At 33.3% G+C, this 23298-nt stretch overlaps 1 protein-coding gene across 1 annotated transcript; it reads left to right on the forward strand.

The window, feature by feature from the left end:
- Positions 1 to 689: 689 nt before the first annotated feature.
- LOC145955925 (uncharacterized) lies at positions 690 to 1209 on the forward strand. Its single transcript, XM_083071428.1, has 2 exons — positions 690 to 839; positions 952 to 1209. The coding sequence occupies exons 1-2, from the start codon at positions 690 to 692 to the stop codon at positions 1207 to 1209; spliced, it is 408 nt and encodes a 135-aa protein (XP_082927554.1).
- The last annotated feature ends 22089 nt before the right edge of the window (positions 1210 to 23298 follow it).

Raw genomic sequence — 23298 nt, forward strand, 5'->3', positions numbered from 1 at the left:
AGCCGATCTACTTTCTAAGCTAGCAAGTACCAAGAAACCAGGGGTCACTCGGTCGGTTATCCAGGAAACGTTGGCTCAACCGAGTATTAATGAGCCGCAGGGGGATGTTATTTTTGTCCAAGAAGAGCTTGACTCTTGGATGGGACCGTATATCACGTACCTGACACGGGGGCAGTTACCGGAGGAAAAAAGGGAAGCATCATTGATAGAAAGGGAGGCGGCCAGATTTGTGGTTATCTCTAAAAGGCTGTATTGAAGGGGTTTCAGCACTCCCCTTCTAAGATGTTTGATCGCATCATAAGCGCAGAGGGTGATGGAAGAAGTTCATGGTGGCATGTGTGGGAGTCATATCGGAGGACGAGCTTTAGTGTACAAAGTTACGCGCACAGGGTATTTTTGGCCAACTTTGAGAAACGACTGCGTCAATTGGGTTAGAAAGTGTGATGGATGTCAAAGACACGTGACCTTACACCATTCCCCGGCCGAACGACTTCATTCAATCTTGTCTCCTTGGCCATTCAACAAGTGGGGTATTGATATTCTCGGTACATTTCCGATCGCGGTAAGACAGCTAAAATTCTTGATAGTAGCTGTGGACTACTTCAACAAGTGGATTGAGGCAGAGCCAGTAGCAACCATTTCAACAGAGAAAGTAAGGACATTTCTATGGAAGAATGTGATATGCCGATATGGTGTTCCCTCAAGTGCTCGTATCGGACAATGGGACACAATTTGCGAGTGGAAGGCTCCGTGATTTCTATCATGAGATCGATATCCGAATGACATTCACTTCTGTTGAACATCCCCAATCTAACGGTCAAGCAGAATCGGCCAGCAAGGTTATGTTATCGGGATTGAAAAAAGCGTGTCTAGGACTCTGGCGCTTCATGGGTGGAGGAACTTCCTAGAGTGTTGTGGTCATATCACACGACTGTCCATTTGTCGACTCAGGACACCCCGTTCAACCTGGTGTATGGGACATATGTGATGATACCGATTGAGATCACTGAACCCTCTGTGCGCACAACATACTTCTCTGAGGAAGAATCCGAACAAAGAAGGCGAGTGGATTTGGACTTGATTTCTGAAACAAGAGACAGAGCCCGGATAAATCAAGTGGCAGCTCAGCAAATGGCAGCTTTTAAGTACAATTCAAAGGTCGTCTCAAGAGATTTTGTCGAAGGAGATCTCGTTTTGAAGCGCGCTTAGCTTACTCAAATGAGGAATAAACTGTCACCCAAATGGGTCGGCCCTTATAGAATTGACGAAGTGGTCGGAAAAAGAGCTTACTGTCTGAAGACGCTAGATGGCGGAATAATTCTAAGAACCTGGAATGCTGCAAACTTACGTTTTTATTATAGTTAATCTGCTTGTTTGTATTAGGTGCACTCTTTTCCTAGCTCAGTATTTTTATTCCCTATAAAAATGTGAAAGGATTTTTTGCTGAAAAGGTTTTTAACGAGACACCATTAACCAATAATTTCCCATCTCAATAAATATCATCTCCTATTATCCTTCCATGATTGACATGTGTTATTTAAAGGCACCAAACTCGTGATTGATCGGTAAAAATCTGACTGGGCGAGTATAAATAACTCGAAGACCAAACTCGTGATTGATCGGTAAAAATCCGACTAGGCGAGTATAAATAACTCGGAGACCAAACTCGTGATTGATCGGTAAAAATCCGACTGGGCGAGTATAAATAACTCAAAGACCAAACTCGTGATTGATCGGCAAACAACGAAGGTTTATCAGTTAAAATCATTTCCCTCATTTCAATGGGGTCGGTGTTTGGATGACATATTCCTCCTATTTTAGAATCTCACTTTTCAACTTAAAATCATCTCGGTCGGTGTCCGGGCGATGCATTTACGCTCAAAAATGAAATTTAACTTAGAGATTTTACCTCTTCATTCTCACAAAGGCCTGATTTTGGGCGATCACTTTGCTCAAAAAGAAATTTTAACTTATAAGTATTTTTTACTATTCGTAATTGAGATAAAGATTTAGGGCAATCACTTTGTTCCAAAGTTGAAGTAATTGGAATCAGGACAACCTGTCCCCACGAGATCGAAATTGAGGCGATGATAATGTTAATTTTTACTTACATTCCAGTACCAAATTTGTTAACACATTCAACTCTTTTCTAACTTTTGACTTATGTAATCCTCAATATAACTTCTCTTTTGTAAGTAAAGACACTTTGGTTACACATACAGGGTTATAAATAATTAATCCTCATTTTTTGTGATTTTTTGGATAGGTAATCATGTTGGAAGAGGCCATGTCAAAGAGAAGAAGCTGGATTGAACTCCAATGAAGCTAGCTGGCATTTTCAGTAGACTCGCGCTGAGCCCATAGCTCAACTCGCTCAGCGCACTGGATCAGGGAGTTGATGGAGAATTGGCACCCGTGCTGGGCGTGACCAATCATGCACCCAGCGCGCCTTCCGTCATGCGCCGGGCGCGTATCGTAGCGCACTGAGCGCGTCACTTAAAGATTTGCGTTGATGGATATAATTTCGAGCTGAGCGCGAAGAGAAAGAGTCTGAAACGAGGGACCAAAGGAGGAGCAGAGACAGGTCTGAAGGGGAGAAGCTAGGGCTCATCTCTTCACCATTGTTTCTCATTGGTTTTCTTCCATTCTTACTCTTTTGATGTATCTTGCTATTCTCATGGACATGGATTGCTAAAACCCCTTTGTTGGGGTTAGATGTAGCCAACTTGACTCTCATGTAACTTGTTGAATATATATATATATATATATATCTATCTTCTTCATTCAAATGTTAGTATCATGTTCTTGTGCTTAATGCTTGTATGGAATGATCAACTATTACATGATTTTTGATTACTTTTGGTGTGGGAATATCATTGGTAATCTTGTTTGAGAATGTGGTACCTTGTAAACTTGTGTCTAGGAATGGAACATGAGTCACTTGTTGTTTGGAGCCCTTAAACTTAATGCAAGTGGATTTATTGAAATATTCAAGGGATTGATATTTGGTAATGAAACTTAGGCTCTTTTAACCAAGGAATTGGAATTTGAGAAAATTAGTGGGCTAGCATTAATGTTTGAATGAGAAGGAATGTTGTTTATGCATGAGATTAAAGTTAGTGAAGTCTAACCCTAACATTTCATTTATATAAGTAAATCTCCAAAACCGCATTCCAAGTGTTTGATGAAAGTTCACTTTAACTCATTTGCTCTTTTTAACTTAACAATTACAATCTATCAAATATGAAATCATTTTTTAGTCTGTATTAACTTTAATTCCATATATTGACATTGTATTACTCAAGTCCTTTGGGAAGAACGACTATTACTTCTACTTACTACTTATGCGATTGGTTCACTTGCCATATCGGAAGAAATCGTTTAACAGGCGATACGATGCCTCAATCAAAAATAAAATTTTTAGAGCTCAACATGTCTCGAGGGAATCGGGATAAAGGCGATATGAATCCTTTTTTCGGAATTAGTGAGATCGGAGTGTAGGCGTTTCTATTGTTCAAAAATATTTTTTAACTTTAAATTATTTTTCGAGTTCCCCAAAGAGGTCGGACTTTGGGCGACTATGGCATTCAAGAAATCTTTTAACTTAGATTAGTTTCAGCCTCTAGGAAGGTCGGATTTTGGGCGAACCAATTATTAAACCGTAGTTTTAACTTAGCTTATTTTTTATCATTTTCACGAGGTCGGAACATGGACGATTACTTTGTTTGGAAAGAAGTTTTAACTTAGCTTATTTTTTATCATTTTCATGAGGTCGGAATATAGACGATTACTTTGTTCGAAAAGAATTTTTAACTCAGCGCTATTTCTCTCACTTTCATAAGATTGGCATTTGTATGATGGGTCATTCCGTTCACAAGCTAAGTTTTTAACCTATTAATTTTCACCTATCCTGTGATCGGAATTCAAACGATATTATTATAAATTACAAATCCAAGTTTAAATTGGTATTTTTCTCATGTGTCTATGCGATCGGAATTTGGGCGATGTGAATCCCATTCTAGCTTAGATTTATTTCTCGCACTCGCGATGAAGTCGAAACTTTGATGACATGAGTCCCTTTTTTAACTTAAAATTGTTTGTCTCATTTGTGATCAAGATTGGCGGTTGGACGATCACTCGGTTCAGAATTGGAAATTCCAATTTGGATTGTTTTTCTCAAAAACTTAGTTATTTTTCTAAAAAAACTTGGTTATTTTTCTCATTGATCCTTGAGATCGGTACTTGGGCGACTATTTAGTTAAAAAGCTTCGAATTTAAACTCAGATTATTTTTTATCATTCAAAGAGGTCGGATTTTGGGCGATCTCATTGTTCAAAAGGTTTTTAAACTTGATTATTTTTTCCATGAATTCGGCATTTGGACGATTACCTGGTTCAGAATTTGAAATTCCCACTTGGATTGTTTTTCTCGAAAAATTGGTTATTTCTTCTCATTAACTCTTGAGATCGGAATTTAGGCGACCTTGTTGTTCAACTTAGAATTTTTCTTTGTGCAAGATCGGATTTCAGACGATTACTTTTATCCGTTCAAAGACTAAGTTTTAACTTAGCATATTTTTGAATAGAAGGGCGTTAATTTGAAATAATAAAACTTGAACAATAGTCGACGACATACATTTTGCAAAACAGAGAAAACCCAAGAGTAACACATAGTTCATACAAAAAGTAAAGATACCACAACGAATAACAAACATTTCTTAATCATCTTCTGGGGGGTCCACGAGTTCACCATTCACAATTTCCTTGAAATACCCGAGGCTTCCAAGGTCGAGGTCGGCGTGGAGAAATTTTACTTGTGTGGTGGCAGCGTCGAAACCTTCAACAAACTTCTTCATGGCTTCTATTTTGGTTGCCTGAAGGTCATGAGCTTGCAACTTCTCAATATCTGCCTTTGCCAAAGCCAATTCGCTCTCAAAAACAAGGGTGACATCGGTATTCTTGTCTCTCGCAAGGCGAGTCTCTTCAAGTTCTTTTTCTATCACCGATTTCTCGGCCACCCAAGCTTTCTTATCTTCCTCAAACACACGCCGACCCTCAAGCAGCTTGTCCCTCTCGGCAGTCACCCACTTCAAGTCAGCTTTACCCTTGCTTACACTGTCCTCAAGGGTACTAATCTTTTTAATTCCTTGCAACTTGATCTCTCTCGCCATCCCGCGAATTTTGTCCCCATTGATGAGCAACAAAGCAGAAAGCTGATTGGACAGTGATTCGACTCCTTTGGCGATGCTGAAGACACTCATCTTCTCCAGGTCATCTTTATCGCCATCTAGTAAGTCGGTTTGAAGAATGTGGGAAGAATGGTTAAACTTTTGATCCCAGAAGGAGATAGCTTGACCTTGCCCGGTTCCACGATCCACAGGTTCCCAATTCTCGCCGATGCACATGCTCAAAGTCTGTTCGATGGATTGGACCTCATCATCTCTCAAAGGTGACCTTTCCCCGACTTCCGTTTCCAGATTCACCAGAGATATAGGTGCCTCGATTTCACGGCGACGTTTATGGGAGCTCTCGCCGACCACACCTTTCTGAAGCTCGATATCCCCATCTCTCGTCTTTTCGCCGACCACCTCGGCACCGACGGCTTTAGAAGCTTTCTCTTGCTTCCACAATTTCATCAACTCCCGATTGCTCATGCTTTCATTTTCTCTGCAAAAAAGAATTTCATTCAGATTCGTTCAAGGTTAACCCTACGTGAAACGACAAAAATAACTATCGGAAAAATGCCGAGTACCTATATAAATTTCCAGTTCCGTAGGCCTATTTTCTAAGTCTAGAAGTTTGCCAGTATTGAATATGGTTTTGAGGTCTTCAATTTTTTTTACATCATCCCGATCGCTCTCAGGAAGCTTCTCGGAATCTAGTCCACCAAAGACTATTGTTTTCTGATTACAATATAAAGGGAACTCCTCTAATACATTCTCATTGCCTGATACACTATGAACTCGGAAGAACGATTTTTTAAAGTCCTTGTAGGACGATTGAAATAGTGACAACACTCCCCGACCTGAAACCCCACTAACAGATACCCAACTACTTCGTTTGTTGGCCCGACTCTCAAAGAAATAGAAGAACTTGTCTACAGTCGGGGTTATCTCGAGCCCTTTGCATAAAATTTCAAAACCACGAACAAAGGCCCAACTATTTGGGTGCAGCTGAGTCGGGGCTACATTCAATGCTCGAAGTACCCCCTTTTCATAGTCGGTAAGGGGCCATCTCACCTTAAGCTTAGAAATAAGGGTAGAATAACAAAAGGTAAATTTTTCAGTAGAGGGTGAACTAATACATACAGGTTCCTTGTCCACGCAAGGCTTGCACGCAACTACATCATTCCCATCACGACAAACTACATGCTCCCTACAGAAACTGTCCATGGCCTCCCAAGAATTTATCAAAGACTCACATTTTAATACATCATCCTTAACCCATTTATACAACTCTCCGTAACTTATGGCAGCCATTGATTAAATAATCCTAAATTAACCTACAACTCAAGGGTTTGCAAGTAAAAAATACCAAAAGATTAGAGTAGATACGCGTACCTAAGGGTTCTCACACCAACTTCACCCACTCAAAACAATCACAAAGCCACCGTAGATTGTCGTAGCTTAAAACGGAGAAGGAAGAAGTCACCGAGAAGGAAACGCGCGAAATAGGAGGTACAAATGAAATGAAAAGTTTTGAAACAACTTATATTTATAGAGGTTAAGGGTCGCACGTGGGGGGGTGAGACCCAAGGGTCACAACGCGCGTGAGATGTTGTAACGCCTGACCCTAGGGGGTCCCACATTCTTAACTTTAATAACAGGCGTCGCCACGTGGCAACATCATTATTCACACCCCTGCAACGCTGGCTTTGCAATAAATGCATGTCCTTTCTTTGGTAATGTGAAGAGACGTCCCTGATCAGGTTCCGGGGAACCACGAATCGAGATGACATGCTCATGTACTATCTCAGCTTATTTCCGATATGGTCCCTAGGAGCAATTGCTTAAGCCCTTTCGCCTTATAGGCTCAAGGCTGGAAGGCAAGTGTACCGTCTCGACTTATTTCCGATATGGTCCCTAGGAGCGATTGCTTAAGCCCTTTTGCCTTATAGGCTCAGAGCTGGAAGGCAAGTGTACCGTCTTGGCTTATTTCCAATATGGTCCCTAGGAGCAATTGCTTAAGCCCTTTCCCCTTATAGGCTTAGGGCTAGAAGGCAAGTGTACCGTCTCGGCTTATTTCCGATATGGTCCCTAGGAGTAATTGCTTAAGCCCTTTCGCCTTATAGGATCAGGGCTGGAAGGCAAGTGTACCGTCTCGGCCCACATCCGATACGATTCGTAGGAAAATGACCGAGACCCTCTTCTCCTCGCCATGTGGTAGAACTCGGCAAAAGACCAACCTGATTTTACTGCAAGGATGAACCCGATCGAAATCTGACCTGACCTCCCCACGAGAGTGATCTCATTAAAAATCCGACCTTATCTGGTCACATGGGTGAGCTCGGCCTGGGTGAGATCGGCCAGGACTCGAGCGGGTCTTACCTCTTGTGCCAATCCGTGAACTAAGGATGAAAATCCTATCTTTAATAATCAAATATTCCCAATGGAAACCGTTATGGAAATCTTCGTGCTTACGAGGCCCAGAAGGCCCATGAACGGGAAAATATAAAACCTAAAATCCTAGAGTTAAGAGGGCAGATTACAATTTTGAATGCTCTAGCTCTAAGGCTTAACCTAGGAAGAAACTTTAGTTCACCCTTTAGCCAGAACATTTATTAATTAAAAAATGTATTTAACAAAATTCTTACTATAATCCTAAAATGGAAACATTTTTAATCAAATTAATGGCAAAAATGTTTTATACATTGACAGTAAAAATATAAGAAATAATAATAAACACATAAAATATCATGAAATATAATGTCAGTATATGATTTAAGTGAAATACATAAAAAGTAATATTTTCACTTTATTAGTACATGTTGTATCCCATACCGATAAATTTTATGAGTAGGAAAATATAAAATACAAGACTAGAATATGGTAAAAATAGTTTCTTAACCATTTGTCCTAACCAAAAAGTTTAGGGGAGTTGGACAAGAATGTAACAACACAAACAGATCTTGAGTCTTGGCCTCATATTTGGCACTAGTGAAAAAAAGACTTTTAAGATCGGTTATTTTTGACTTTTAAGATCGATTAAAGAACCGATCTTAAAACAGAACTTTTAAGATCGGTTACGAAATAACCGATCTTAAAAGTATTAAGTTTAATTTTTGTTTAATTTTAATAAAATTATTAATGTAACAACTCTCATATTTAGCCTCTCAAGGATGTTATTTCACGACACTTCACTTTTCAACGTGTTTCGTCCTTTCTGCACATTTTTTGGAAAACTTCCCATAAGGTCACTCATCCCTATACTACTCGAAGTCAAACACGCTTAACTGTGGAGTTCTGATGAGATAAACTATTGAAAAGCAAATGCATGTTGTCAGTATAAGTAGTATAAAGTAATTCATTTAAGTCATCCTCAACTATACAATCTCATACTTATATTATTTTTGGATCTTTCTCATTTTGGTGTATCCAGACCACTATAAAAATATAATAATTATATAATAATTATATTACCAATAATAATAATTATATTATATTTAATTAATCTTATGTATATATATACTTACTTGTATAATTAACAATCTACTTATTTATATTTAAAATTAATATTATGATACAATTTAAATTATTTATTATAAATTTAAAAGTTTAACTTTTACTAAGTATTATACCGCTCAATAACTTTATATTAAATGTGAATTTTGTAAATCCAACTGTTAGATTGAAAGTTCATATCATTTTATATGTTTATATCAAATTTTGTTAAAATTGAACAACAACTTTAAGGTAATCAAAGTGTTCATATTTTAGTATATTTTAAAATGTATATATTACGTCAATTTTGTTTTATAAGAATGAAATATCAAATCATCTTGAATTAATATAAAATTTTGTATATATGAGCTAAGAGTAAGAATTTTTAATCTAATGGTTGAATTTATAAAATTCACATTTAATATAAAGTTATTGAGCGGTGTAATACTTAGTAAAAGTTACACTAGTATTATTATAACCCTTCTATTTTAAAATATTTATTTTTATAAATTAAATTTTAACATTTTAAATAAATTATTAATTAATTTAATATATTTATTCATCTTAAAATATGACTAAGGGAGACGCATGTGAGGAAGAATGACTAAGGGAGAGCATTGCATTTTTTAAATAGTTACAGTACTTTTAAGATCGGTTATTTTATGACTGATCTTAAAAGGTTTGTTTGACACAACTTTTAAGATCGGTTACAAAAGAACCGATCTTAAAAGTACTTTTAAGATCGGTTCTTCTATGACCGATCTTAAAAGTTATGTTTGACACAACTTTTAAGATCGGTTCTTTTGTAATCGATCTTAAAAGTTGTGTCAGACATACATTTTAAGATCGGTCATAAAATAACTGATCTTAAAAGTGTTCACATTATTTACAAAATTGTCACTGCGTCACTTTTAAGATCGGTCACCTTTTAACCGATCTTAAAACCTCGATTTTAAAATTAATTTTTGCACTAGTGTGGCAAGCTAGTTGACACAAGTATTGCCCTCTCTCAACGTATGTTTGAAGTGAAGGTCCCAAGTGTAATTGAGAAAGGATTGGATGAAATTCACAATTGGAGCATTGAGGTGATGAAAAGGTGCTCCATGAGATATTAATCTGAGCGATGTTGGAGAGTCTATTTCACAAATGATGTGGGTATAACCTGCTGAGTGAGCACATTGGATATCATGATAGATGGCATGGAGTTCTGTAGTGGTGTTTGTAGTAAATCCATAAGAGCCATAAAATCCCATGATCTAGTTACCTAATGTGGTTCGAAGAAGGCCACCAAACTCGAAGGGACCAGGATTACCAAAGGAGCTACCATCAACGTTGATCTTATTAAAGGGGTCAACATAGGGGCTGACCAATGAATTAGAGTGGTTGATTAAGATCAATAATGATGGATTCCTTGTTGATAATGTTAAGGAGATACATGATCTGGTTATGTGAGAACCAGGCTGGCCATATATGGTCCTTGAATATGTGCATTGCGTGCCTTCCAAATGAACCAACATGTTATAGCAAAAAGTGTCCTTGATTACCGGTGATGTTATGGTGTAACCACGTAGCTCCATCTAACATTAAGGAGTCATCTTTGGTATTAAAGCGAAGCTGATGCCAAACCTGTGTAGCTTTTGGGTAGTCACAGAAAGTATGAATCCAACTTTCCTCAAGAGCCCTACACCTGTAGGCTGTAGCAAGAACAAATAGAGGAGATATGACGCTTAAAATGAAGAAAGTTGGTGGGGGGACTTTCATGGTATGAAAGCCAAATCAGGTGCTTAATATTTTCAAAAAGGTTGATGGACCAGATCCAAGACCAAGTTTGAGCACAAGTATGTAAATTAGTAGGTTCACGGGTAAGCCATTTATAGGAAAACTTAGCAGAGTAATCTCTAGATTGGGAAGGATTCCACACAAACATGTCTGGTACATTTTGATTTAGGAAGATGGAATTGATGTTGTACTTGACCTGTGAAGGAAGAGTAGTATGTAATTGGTTGAAATTCCAAGTACCATCCTTGAACACATTTTTCACCAATAAGAGACTATCTGCAATATGAACATCATCAACCAACTCACATAACTTACCAACAGGTGACCAAGAGTCGAACCAGAAAGACAAGTCTCTGTGACCAATTCTAAGGGAGAATCCTTCTCGAAGGTGGGAAAGGGCCTTTAGGATTGAAGTCCAAGTGTATGATGCTCCACTTCTAAGTTCCACATCCCATAAAGAAATGTTGTTAGGTATTTAGAGTAGAAAGTTTGGACCCAAAGCTTATTTGGGTTGACGATAAAAGACCAAATATGTTTACCAAAGATTGAGATGTTAGTATTTCTGGTGCATCTTAGGCTAAGGCCCCCTTGTAGGTGTGGCTTAGTCATAGATTCCCAATCGGCCTAGTGGCAGGATGGTTTACCCCAAATGAAATTACGTATAATAGAGTCAATCCTGACACATATGCCTTCAGGAAGCCATAGATTCTGCATGGAATAGGTTGGTATGGCACCAATAACCGACTGGCTAGAGTAGTCCGACCAGCACGATTTAATAAATGGCACTTCCAACTAGCTAACTTGTTGTGTATACTATCTAGGATGCAAGAAAAGTTTGAATTCTTGAATCGCCCAATTAAGAGAGGAAACCCAAGGTTTAATCCCTAAGTTTGTTGTATGCTGAAGCTCTAATATTGAAGAAATTTTAGCTAATTTTCCTCTCAGAACATTTCTTGAGGCATAGAATCTAGATTTCTGGATGTTAACCTTGACACCAAATGCAACGTAGAAGGTGCGTAGAATTTGTTTGACCAAATGAGCTTGAGAACAAGTAGCCCGAGTGAAGAGGAGACAATCATTAGTAACAAATAGGTGCGAGAACTTAGGATCTTTCTTACATAAGGAAATTGGTAACCACCTACTTAGACATGTTATCTTGGATGAGAACAACTAACTTCTCTATGCACAAAAGGAAAAGGTATGGAGAAAATTGATCCCCTTATTGTTGGCCTTTTCTTGGTGAAAAGGAAGGGAGATGTTCACCATTCCATTTTAATGTGAGAGTAGAGGAAGTACAAAACATGATTAAATCGATAATCATTGGAAGGGAAGCCAAAGTTTGAGAGGGTGAGTCTGAGGTAACTCCAATCAATCCTATCGTAGGCCTTTTTTGAGGAATAATTAACCTTTATTAACTTTCTTCATTTTATACATATGGTGGACAATCTTTTGAGCAAGTAGAACATTATCCGAAGAACCTCTACCAGGAAGGAAGCTGGTTTGAAGGGGAGCAATAAGTTTATGAAGCTAGGGCCGGATTCTATTCACAATAACTTTGGATATCAACTTTAGTAACACGTTACGCAGACTAATTGGTCGAAACTCCTTTAAGGAAGTTGGAGTTCCTGATTTTGGTATGGAAACTATCAAAGTTTCTGCCAAAAGGGGGTTAAAACTACTTGTTGTGAAAGCATCATTTACAAGTTGCAATACTGTATTACCAACAATATCCCAATATGTTCTGAAGAAGATCGGTTGGAACCCATCAAGATCAGGTGCTTTGTAAGGATTCATGAAGAAAAGGATAGTCTTTACCTTTGGAAGGTGACAAAGCTTTGGAGTTTAATGGTCCAGTTGTCCTCAAGGCATGGGAGGAATTGAAGCTGAAAGGACCAAGGGATACATCTAGTAGTAGATTGGAATAAATTTTTGAAAAAATTTTGTGCTTCCTCCTTAAGGGTAGTAGGGTTTGTGCCCCAAAGGTTGTCAATAAATGAGCTAGAAATATTATTTCTTCGTCTATGAATAGATGCCTGGGTATGAAAGAACCTGGTGTTTTTGTTACCAAACTTTACCCAGTTCTTTCTCGATTTTTGATACCAAATCATTTCTTCTTGAGCTTGAACATGATTACATTGGACTTGGAGTTGTCTTTCAAAGGCAATGAGGTTAGAGGTAGGGTGGTTGTCAAGTTGCTGATGAATCCCCTTAAGTCTAGCCTCAATCTGTCTTCTGTCACGAAAGATATTACCAAAAGTGTTTTTGTTAAAATTAATGGACTTATCTCATATGCTCAAAAGTTTGGTTATAGCATCACCAGTTGTGATACTCCTAGTGTTTTTGACAAGGTCTTCATAATTTGGGTGGGTGATCCACGAGGCCTGAAAGTGGAAGAGGAGATTTTTGACTAGCAAAATTTAAGCAGTATAGTAGTAATGTTGTATGGTCAAATTGGTGGAAGGGGAAAATCTCAACCAAGACGTGTTGGAAGAGGAGTCTCCAATTCACATTAGCCATTACATGATCAAGACGTTTCCTAATATGGGATCCAAATTTTGTAGAGTGACACCAAGTATACTTACCTCCAATGGTGTGAATGTCAAGGAACCACAACTGTGGATAACATTTGAGAAGGCTTTTGCTCAATTATGAGAGAAGGAACTGATAAAGACTTCATGGGGATAAAGGTTCTCGTTCATATCACCAAGGTTGAGCTAAGGACCTGGCATAGAGTTCCTAAGCAAAGAAAGATGATCCCAAAGGAGATCTCATGCAACAGGAGATGGAGAGGCATAGATTGATGAACAACACCATGTGGTCGAACCCTTATTAAGGGAGAAGGTGATGCATTGATTCATAGAGTGAATGAGATTGAAAGAGATATCATGACACGAGGAGAGAAACCAAATACCACCACCATGATCGGCTACTTCTTGAATATAAAGAGGTCTGTAATCAAGGCTATCCCCAAAGATCTCTACTTTGTTGAAGGCCACATGGTTTTCGTAGACCATAAACAAGAAGGGATGATGTGAGTTAACGAGATGACGAATATGTCTCTTCTTGTAGCGATGCCCCTCTGATATTCCAAGATAATATAGAAAAATCGTGGAAGGAATTCATCAAAACCAACTTTTGTACGAGAAATAGTAACCCAAGACAACTATGTGGTCATAGGGTGGGGGGAGAGGTTTGAGCAATATGCCCTGTGGTTGCATTATCAACTCCCATGTCAATAGAGTTATCCTCATTCTCCATGTAATACTGAGGGTCTTGGTTACGCTGGAGAGGCATACTGGACTTGGACCCAAACCCAAGATGAAAGTTCTGATTGAGAAGTTCCTTGAGGTGGTCGGGCATGGGAGGTGGGTGGTGAATGCTGAATATATAGTTGGTGATTTTGATGTGTTGTAGGGATCAACACATGCATGAGTAAGAGTTGATGGATCTTTAGAAGTACAGTATGCATGGCATTCTGAATAAGTTGGGCTATAGGTGTGGTAAGGTCTTTACAAGTGTGGTAATAAATTATATATATAAATAAATATTATGTTTAAATATATTTTATATTTTATATTTAAAAATTTTATAAATTAATATTTTTAATCATATAAATCATATCTTAGATTTAAGATAAATAATTTATATTATCATATAAGCTTATTTTTAATTATTGATAATTTATTTTAAAATATTAAAATTTAATTTATATATAAATATAATAAAAATAAATTAAATAAAAAATTGAAAGAATCTCTAAAATGTTCCATCGAAAAATAATTTCTCAAAATGCTATTACACAATATATAAAGATTGATAATAAAAAATATTATTATATAGTCTTTATTTTATAAATTTTTAATATATTTTTTTACACTATTATAACTAACATATGTTAATAATATTATTATCTTCTACATCAAGTCATTGATAATGAAAAATCTATTATGAGAGAAAAAAATTGATTTATACACATACTTTGTCAACATGAGTTGATTCCTATATCGTAATGTGTAATAATGAAAATAATATGAGTTGACACTCTATTATGTAATAATAAAAATATTATTTTGATGTCTAATCTCTTAACCATGTTAAAAAAGATGAATACCAACAATAATTTTAAAAAAAATAAATGAAAAAAGTAAAATGATTCAATTAAATAGGAGGCTACCTGGAACATAGAATTTGTAACAAAAATCTTATCATTTCATTTTTCTGAAATTTAATGTATTTAAATTTGGAAAATAGAGGTAGAATGAATATGAAAGTGATTCGGAGTATTTAATATGCACTACATTTGAAATAAAATGTGCATATTGCATTGTAAAAGCTAAATTATAAATGTAGTAACTAATGGAACGTAAAATGACATATTTGAGTTATGAAAATAATTGCATTTATTTATTTATATTATATATTATATATAAAATAAAAGAGGCATACATTTTAAAATAATAATAATAATTAATATATTACATTAATTATAATTCTAATATAAAATTTAAATGTAATCAATAAAAATAACTATAAATCATAAAATCATATTACAGAAATAAATATTATTAATATATTATTTTTCCATTAATAATAAGATTAATTTTAATATCTTTTTACAGTAAATTTATTTTAGTATTTAAATTATAAATATTTATATTTATTATTTAACACATTTAACTCCATTAAATATAGTGAGGTTATAATAGAATAATTTTCGGAAGCCCATAGTTTGTAATTACAACATTTTCTTGATATAAGAGTGTCTATGTATTATAATTTAAGCTTATATTTTTCTTTAAGAATTAATACTAATATACCATTTTTTTATTTAAATTTAATTATAAAAATATTATACTTTAAATGTAACTATGATAATAAGTATATATGTTTTGTACGTGGAGTTGAAGAACCGATAAATGATAACATTAACAATGAAGAAAAAATTAATTATCTTCTCACTATTCATTTATTAATATTGGTTCAAATAATTTAAATCTGTTTGTATGAAAAAATGATGATAATGAAAGGAAAAAAAATCTTTCATCTTCTTGATGATAACACAATGTAAAATAGTGGAAAAGAATTAAAGTACCTATTAATAGTGTAATTCACACAAAATAAGAGGTAATGTCTTAATTGACGTGAAGGATTATTGGTATTTTTAATTGGCATTGAAGTCTATTACTAAATTTTTTTTTATTATATGTGACTTTTTTCGTAAATTTTCATTAAAAATTCGTAAGAAATGTTATTCTTATAAATTTTTCTGTGAAGTTTTATCTCTAAGTAATATTTTCGTAGATAATATGTTTTTGTGAATTTTAAAATTCGTAAAAAAATTTCCTGTGGAAAAATTCGCAGGAAAGTTTTCTGTGAAAAAAATTCGCAAGAAAGTTTTATACAAAAATAATTCGCTGGAAAGTTTCTTGTGAAATTTTCTACAAATTTTTTTCAATAAAAAAATCAAAGAAATTACTATTTCGAGGTATTTTTTGTACAATTTCTATTAATAATTCTTTAACTTTCAAATGTTTACAATGAATTCATTTGAAGCATGTAAATTATAGGTCTAACATTCAACCATACAAACTCTACTTGTAAGGTGAGCGTTGCTCCAACTTATATACTCTTTAGTTGTTTTATTTCTAATCGACGTGGGGCTCGAAGTAAATCTTTTAATTCTTAAACTTATAAATTTATATATATGATTTTTATATTTCCTGCGAATTAAAATTGGCAGAAAAATTTGCAAGCAAAATTATCTGCAATTTTTTTTTACCATTTAGTAAACATCACTTGCAAATTTATTTTTACAAGAAAATCAGTAAGAAACAAGATAAAATTCTTACAACATTTTCTGCAAATTTTTACCATGGGAAAAAATTTCTGATCATTAAAATAGTAGCAAAATTTGCAAAAAAAATTTGTGGATTATTTTTCATAAAAAAAATTGTAAGAAATTTCTGTAAATTATTTTTCGCAAATAAATTTGAATTTTTTTTGTAAAATTATTATTGCAAGAAAATTTGCCAAAAAAATTTGTGAATATTTTTTTGTAGAAAAATTCGCAGAAAAATAACACTTTTCTTATAATGATCATTAAATTTATTAAATATTAATTAATTTTTTTTATAATCATTATAAAAGGATTGTCATATAGTGGCATGTATCTAATAGTTAGTGACACAAATGTTTATCATTAAAAAATTACTTTTACCTACATTATAGATATAATATATATTGATATATTGTAAAAAAAAAGAGGTATATGTTGTAGTGACACAAAATATGTTGAATTTCTTTCAAAATCAACATTAAAATTGTGTTTGGATATATATCAAATATATTTATATCTACATTTATTCTATCTATAATGACATTTTGTGTGTAGTAAATTAATAAAAGAAAAGTTTGAATTTTAAAAGGTTAAAAGGTTTTAGCAAAAATGTGAGTGCAGACTGCATAATTTTGGGTGATTTTTTTTAATAAAATATTCCACTTTTAATAATATATAGATATAGATATAAATATAATATAAATAATTAAAGACTTACACTCTGTTTGATAGCCTAGAAATAGGTAAGCAATGAGACGGAGAGAGTGAAAATGAGAGTAAAAATAAGTATATAGGTTTGACACGTAAGAAATGAGGGAGATGAGAAATAAAAAGGAATAAAGTCCTATATCTTTTTATTTCTTGATTGACGAGAAATGGCGAAAAAATTTGCTCTACAAAAATTGTATTTGAGTATATAACAATCTGTCATGGTTACTACACTTAACAAAATCAATAATAAACAACGAAAAATAATTATCTAAGGTTAACACATAAAATAGTTTCTAAATATGCAAGTGATAAAATATATACATACATGAGAAAAAGTTGAATCAACTACTAAAATACACACAAACACACACACACATAGTATAACCCTAGGTTTTTGGTCAAGTAACTCTACCAAAACCTATACAAGAGTAGCTTCCCGCTACACCACCATCCAACATGGCTCCTAAAACAAAAACTCCTCCTCTAGCCTATCCTTACCCCGATCTCATGCCAAGTATGATTATCATAGTTCAATCACAAGAAAATATGTAAGGGTAAACTAGTATACAATGAATTAAGAAAGTATAAAAGAATTAACTAACTATATTACAACTCAAACAACTCAACAACATGCATCAAGGTTTAACCAACTTGTAAGTTAACTACACAATACATGTTCTCAATTTTCAATATAATCATACAATCACTACCATCTCAAAATGGCACATAAACAATCAATATAAAACCTTAAACTTTTCTACAAAGCAACATAGTATATGTCTAACATCATATATAACTTGATACATGTGACATAATATAACTAAAGCAAATTAACTTAAACAACACTTCATCATAGCAATATAGATCAACATATCAAGTATAAAAGAAAATATAAATATACTACCAACCTATCCAAGTAAACCATTCAACCCAATGAATTATGGCTTACAAATATGGCAACATAATATCAACACACCTCAACATGGCATTTCACAACCTTACAAAGGTAAACAACTTAACAACATACAGTGATTTAATATTTCACCACATCAATGCCATTCAACAATAAATCACATAACATATCAACAACACTAAAATCACCACATCATATGCATAACCTCTCAACTACATGAGTTGTCACACATTCACTTACGGAGATCTTCTACAATAAAGGTTATAGTTTAAGTGGTTTGATCTTACTGAACCAACATGATATTTTTCACGTCTTTCACGCTTGCTAGATCAATAATTAAGTTTAGATACCAATCCATAATTACATGAATTCTTGGATGTTACTATTTAAATTTGGGTATGTGCTTACCACGAAATTGACATGCATTAAGCAAGTCTTCCATGGATTACAACCCAACTAACTATCCTTGTGATACCATGCACCTCTCTAAAAATTAGTTAAGGGTTGTAACCTTTGACTTCATAACTTACTCCAACATTAATTAAAGATCCAGATGAGACTTAACAATCCACTTCAAGAGATAATGCTTACTTAAAGGGGGTTTTTCAACAACTAGGATCATAGAGCACCATACAATAAGATATCCAATTTTCAAAAAAAAAAATAATAATTCCCTCTAGTCCTAAGTCAATCAACATGCCTAAATGCCTATAGCACTCTCAACATCAATACCTCAACAAGTCAACAAATCATGCTTAAATTTCTAAAACATTATCAACATCACACCTAAACAATTATCATTTATATGCATTATCCTAGGTCAATGGATATAAGATGTAACAACATTAATCAATGTACAATACAATTGCACTTTAACAGGTCCACCATATAACCATCTATATATATTATCCCAAATTAATATACATAGACCTCAATCACACCTAGCAACATACAACATGCAATAGATTCATATAACCTATCCATGTTCACAAATTAATCATATAATTAACAAGTTTTTATAAAGCAAATCGTGTCCGACGCCATACATCTAATGCCCAACACCATTGAGACAAGGAGTTCTCTGTCTCACCCATGTCTGGCTCCATTCAACCTGTGCCTGATGAGGATGAAGTAGAGAACTCCTAGGCCCTCATGCCTAGCGTGACAAAGTCCATACTCGACCCCATTTAGGCAAAAACAATTCTCTCACTTCATGTTCGATGTCATTTAAACCACGTTCAATGTGATCAAGCCAGAGACTTTCCTCTTTTCTCATGTTTGACACCACTAATCTTGGCTTGGTGCAAGTAAGACAAAGGACCCCTGATTTGAGCCACGTCCAATGCCATGAAGGCATGCTTGACGTGATGATGAGTTTTACACTTAGCAGATCATAAATTTGCTCAAATTAAACCTACTTGAAACTCAGAAAATTCACACATACAATGCAACAATATTCTTCCAAATATCATCCTAAACTCATTTCCATCAAGAAACAACACATATACAACCACAAATCATTCAATTCCATTGAATTTTCTCTTCAAAACCAAGAACAACAAAACTCCATAATCAACTTAATACTCATGGAAATTCAGTAACATAATTAGTAGTCTTCCCCAAAATCCAACCCCAAAATCAACATGCAATAACAATGAAATCATAAATCACCCAAATCTTCCCAATATGCTCAAGAGACCCAAAAATCCCACTTTGCAAGAATTCAATCTTCAAATCACCAACGCAATCAATAACTTAGATACAATTCAATAACACACAACAACCAAATCAATCAATGTTCAAGTTTTAATTTCTTCACCTCAGATTTAGAGAGAATTAGGAAAAAGGAAGAAAAAGAAACGACCTTGAAAACTCAACACACTAGCTTAGATTCTCAACTCTTCATCTTCTACCATGCTAACTAGCCAACAGAGGAAGATAAGGATTCTCTTGGTGGAATCAGATCGAAAATCGAACTCTACTAGCCCTAGAGCACCTCTCTAACTTTTTATTATTATTATAGAATTATAGAATTATGAACTTATAAATTTTTTCTTAGAATTCATTTTATATAATTTTAGTCATTTGGAGACTAATTCTCACGTACTTAAATTATATCATTTATAACTTAAAGTTTAGAATTATTACAACTTTAACTTCCACCCTACAAACACTAGTATAACAAAACAACACAAAATAAAATACTTATTTCTCTCTCTTCTATTTCTCTTCGCTCTTCGTTTTTTCTCTTGTGAGAACTAAACACAATGTTAAAGTGATATATTAAATTATTAATTAACATTCTTAGATTAGTAAATTGTAACTCACCAATGAAGACAAAAATCACTAACTTCCAAATCAATCACCGACTTCAACGCCCAAAAGAATTACTAACATTTTCACTTTACACAATTAAAGCAATATCATTAAAGTGCTATTTGCTAACACAAATGAAGAAAAAGTAGAGGAAAAATGATGATTGGTAATTTGTCCTAAAAAAAAAAAAAGAGGATTGGTAATTTCTGTAAACGATGAACTTGTTTTTTTTCCGATTCCGATTAATGATAATAGGAGAAGATAATGATAAATCATTATCTTAAAAAAATCAGGATATCCTTATAAGTCAAGAGATAAAACAATTTAAACAAAAAATATATAATTTAAATCAATATCTATATCTATATATATATATATATATATATATATATATAAAAGTTAAAATCAATATGTAATAATTAAAGCAATATCAGGATAATAGGAGAAAAGATAATGATAAATCATTATCGTAAAAAAATCAGGATAATTCATCCTTATAAGTCAAGAGATAAAATAATTTAAATCAAGAAAAAATAGAAATTTTAAATCAATATAAGTTAAAATATCTAGATAAAAAAATAAGAAAAAAAATTCCATGAAAGCATAAAGGAGAGGAACAAACTAATTGATCATTTAATATTAAATGTAAATGACTATCTATTATTTGATAGGAGAATTTTATTGATTCTCTTAACTTCTTATCTAATTTAATTTTATATGTATTTATAAATTAAATATTAATATTTTTAAAAATAAATTATCAATAAATAAAAATAATTCTATAATGTAATATAAATTGTTTATTTTAAATTTAAAATATAATTTATATATTTAAAATTATCTATTTATATAAGTTTTAAATATATATATTTCAAATATAATTTTTATTTGTATATATAAATTTTAGTTATATATAATAAGTATTTAACCTGTAAAATATACATACTAAAATACTAGTTTAAATTAAAAAAAAATAAAAGAAAGAAACATAAGTCACAAGATAAGGAAGAAGAAGAAGAAAATATTTTAAATTTTAATTTCTTTTAAGGTAAAAAATATTTGAAATGGATAGAAGTGCAATTTAACTTTGTTTGAGTCAGAAGAATTTAATTGAAATTGAGCGTTAGAAATTACACGAGAGGAGTGAAGCTTTTATAAATAATATAACTATTCTCATTCATAAACATGGGAATCGATAAAATTTATAATTTTATATTTTTATTGAATTAGAATATGATAGCAATTTGGGTCTTTACGTATCTATTCTAACTCCTTCTAACACTCACTGAGCCAATTCTAATAGTTGCACGTGAGAATTTAAAATGATAAAAATGGTTGATTGTTTTTTAAGTTATCTATATCTAAATCTTATTTCATTTATTTATTTATTTTCCAAACATTATTTTATCTTTATTTTACAAACCTTTTTCTTTGTGTAATTCATCTAACCCACTGATGAATATTTTTTTTTTAATCTTCTTGAAATTCAAATTTTATAATTAAAATCGTTGAAGTTAATTAAAAATATTTTTTTTTCCAACATCCGATAAGTCATGCATGGAGATTAGTGATCACAACCAATAATAATGTAGTTACTAAAAATATTTTTTTTGTACAACAAAAAATACATTTTCTTTAAATTTATATGTAACATTAACTAAGAAATATTATGTTAGTGTTCATATTATATATAATGACTCGTCATGGTTATTATACTAAATGATATCATTATCATTAGCACTCAAAATTAGATTACTAAGACATATATAAGATTAAAGGAAGAAACACATCATACATATATACACATAACATGAGTATAAAAGTAAAACATCTAATAAGATATAAACAATTCATATATGTGTATATTAATCTTAAATATTTCTATACCCTAGTAGCAATCAAGTACGACTATACAAACTATACACAATAGCACTGCCATCAATAAAAGAACACACCCCTACCAACAATAGCTCCTCAAGTCTAACCTTGATTTGTTTTCATACACAGTCCAAATCATCATGAAAACAGAAGGGTAAGCTAGAGTTCAAAAATATGAATTTATAGAAAATAATTATATAACATACAATGTAACACCACAACTATACATGAAAGCTACAACACTCCAAGCAAACATGTATATCATCTAAATCATGTCACACAAGACATCAACAATGCATATAAACACACCTTTACACCCATCATATACAAACTTATCAACCAATGCATCGTCATGCATTCACCTATGGAGATATCCTAACAATATGAGTAGCCTAAGTGATTCCACCATATCGAACCAACTCAATCGTTTTTGCATCCAAAGCGTCAACTCGATCATAGCAAAATGAGATATCAATCCTTTCCCTGATTTCTCGGGTCTTATCATTTACATCCAGAAAGTTTGTTTCCACACAATTTGGAGTGGTACAACTAGGTATAGGTACAAATAGGTATAAGTGTATCACAACCTTTATATCCATTACTGAGTTACATGTGAAGTTAGCCCACTATAGCCATCCTTAAGGAATTATGTAACCTTTCCAGTTACTTGGTTAAGGGTTGTAGTCCTCAACCTTTTACCTTACTCAACCATTAACAAAGGACTTAGAAGAGATTCAACACACCTCAAAAACCTACTTCGAGAGACAAACCTACTCAAGAAGGATTTTCCAACAATGACCTACCTGAGCAACACTCCAAGATACCTATGTAGGATCTTTAGTTTTCAAAATAATTTCCTCTCCTTAAATCTAAGTTAGCCAACATGTTTTAAAGCCATATTACATTCTCAACATCTACACCTCATCATACATCTACTATATACATCACATCTAATCAATACATCTAGAGATCAACAACATCAATCATGTATAACATACCAATGTTAAACACCTCAACCAATAATAGCATATATCAGTACTTAATAATTCATCCAAGTACAACATATCAATGCTCAACAATTCATTCAATAATAACATACCAATCATATATATATAACATATCAATGCTCATCACCATTTCAACAACACAAATATAGCATGTTAATGCTTATTATCATCATCTTACATCATACAACATGCAATAGAC

Source organism: Cajanus cajan, chromosome 1 (genome assembly GCF_000230855.2).
Source record: "Cajanus cajan strain Asha chromosome 1, NIPB_CcT2T_4, whole genome shotgun sequence".
In the NCBI taxonomy this organism is placed as follows: Eukaryota; Viridiplantae; Streptophyta; class Magnoliopsida; order Fabales; family Fabaceae; genus Cajanus; species Cajanus cajan.

Coding starts and splice junctions, on each gene's coding strand:
- LOC145955925 (XM_083071428.1), top strand. CDS start 690: ATGGTGTTCCCTCAAGTGCTCGTATCGGACAATGGGACACAATTTGCG. Junction 840..951: donor AAGCAGAATCGGCCAGCAAG/GTTATGTTATCG, acceptor TTGTCGACTCAG/GACACCCCGTTCAACCTGGT.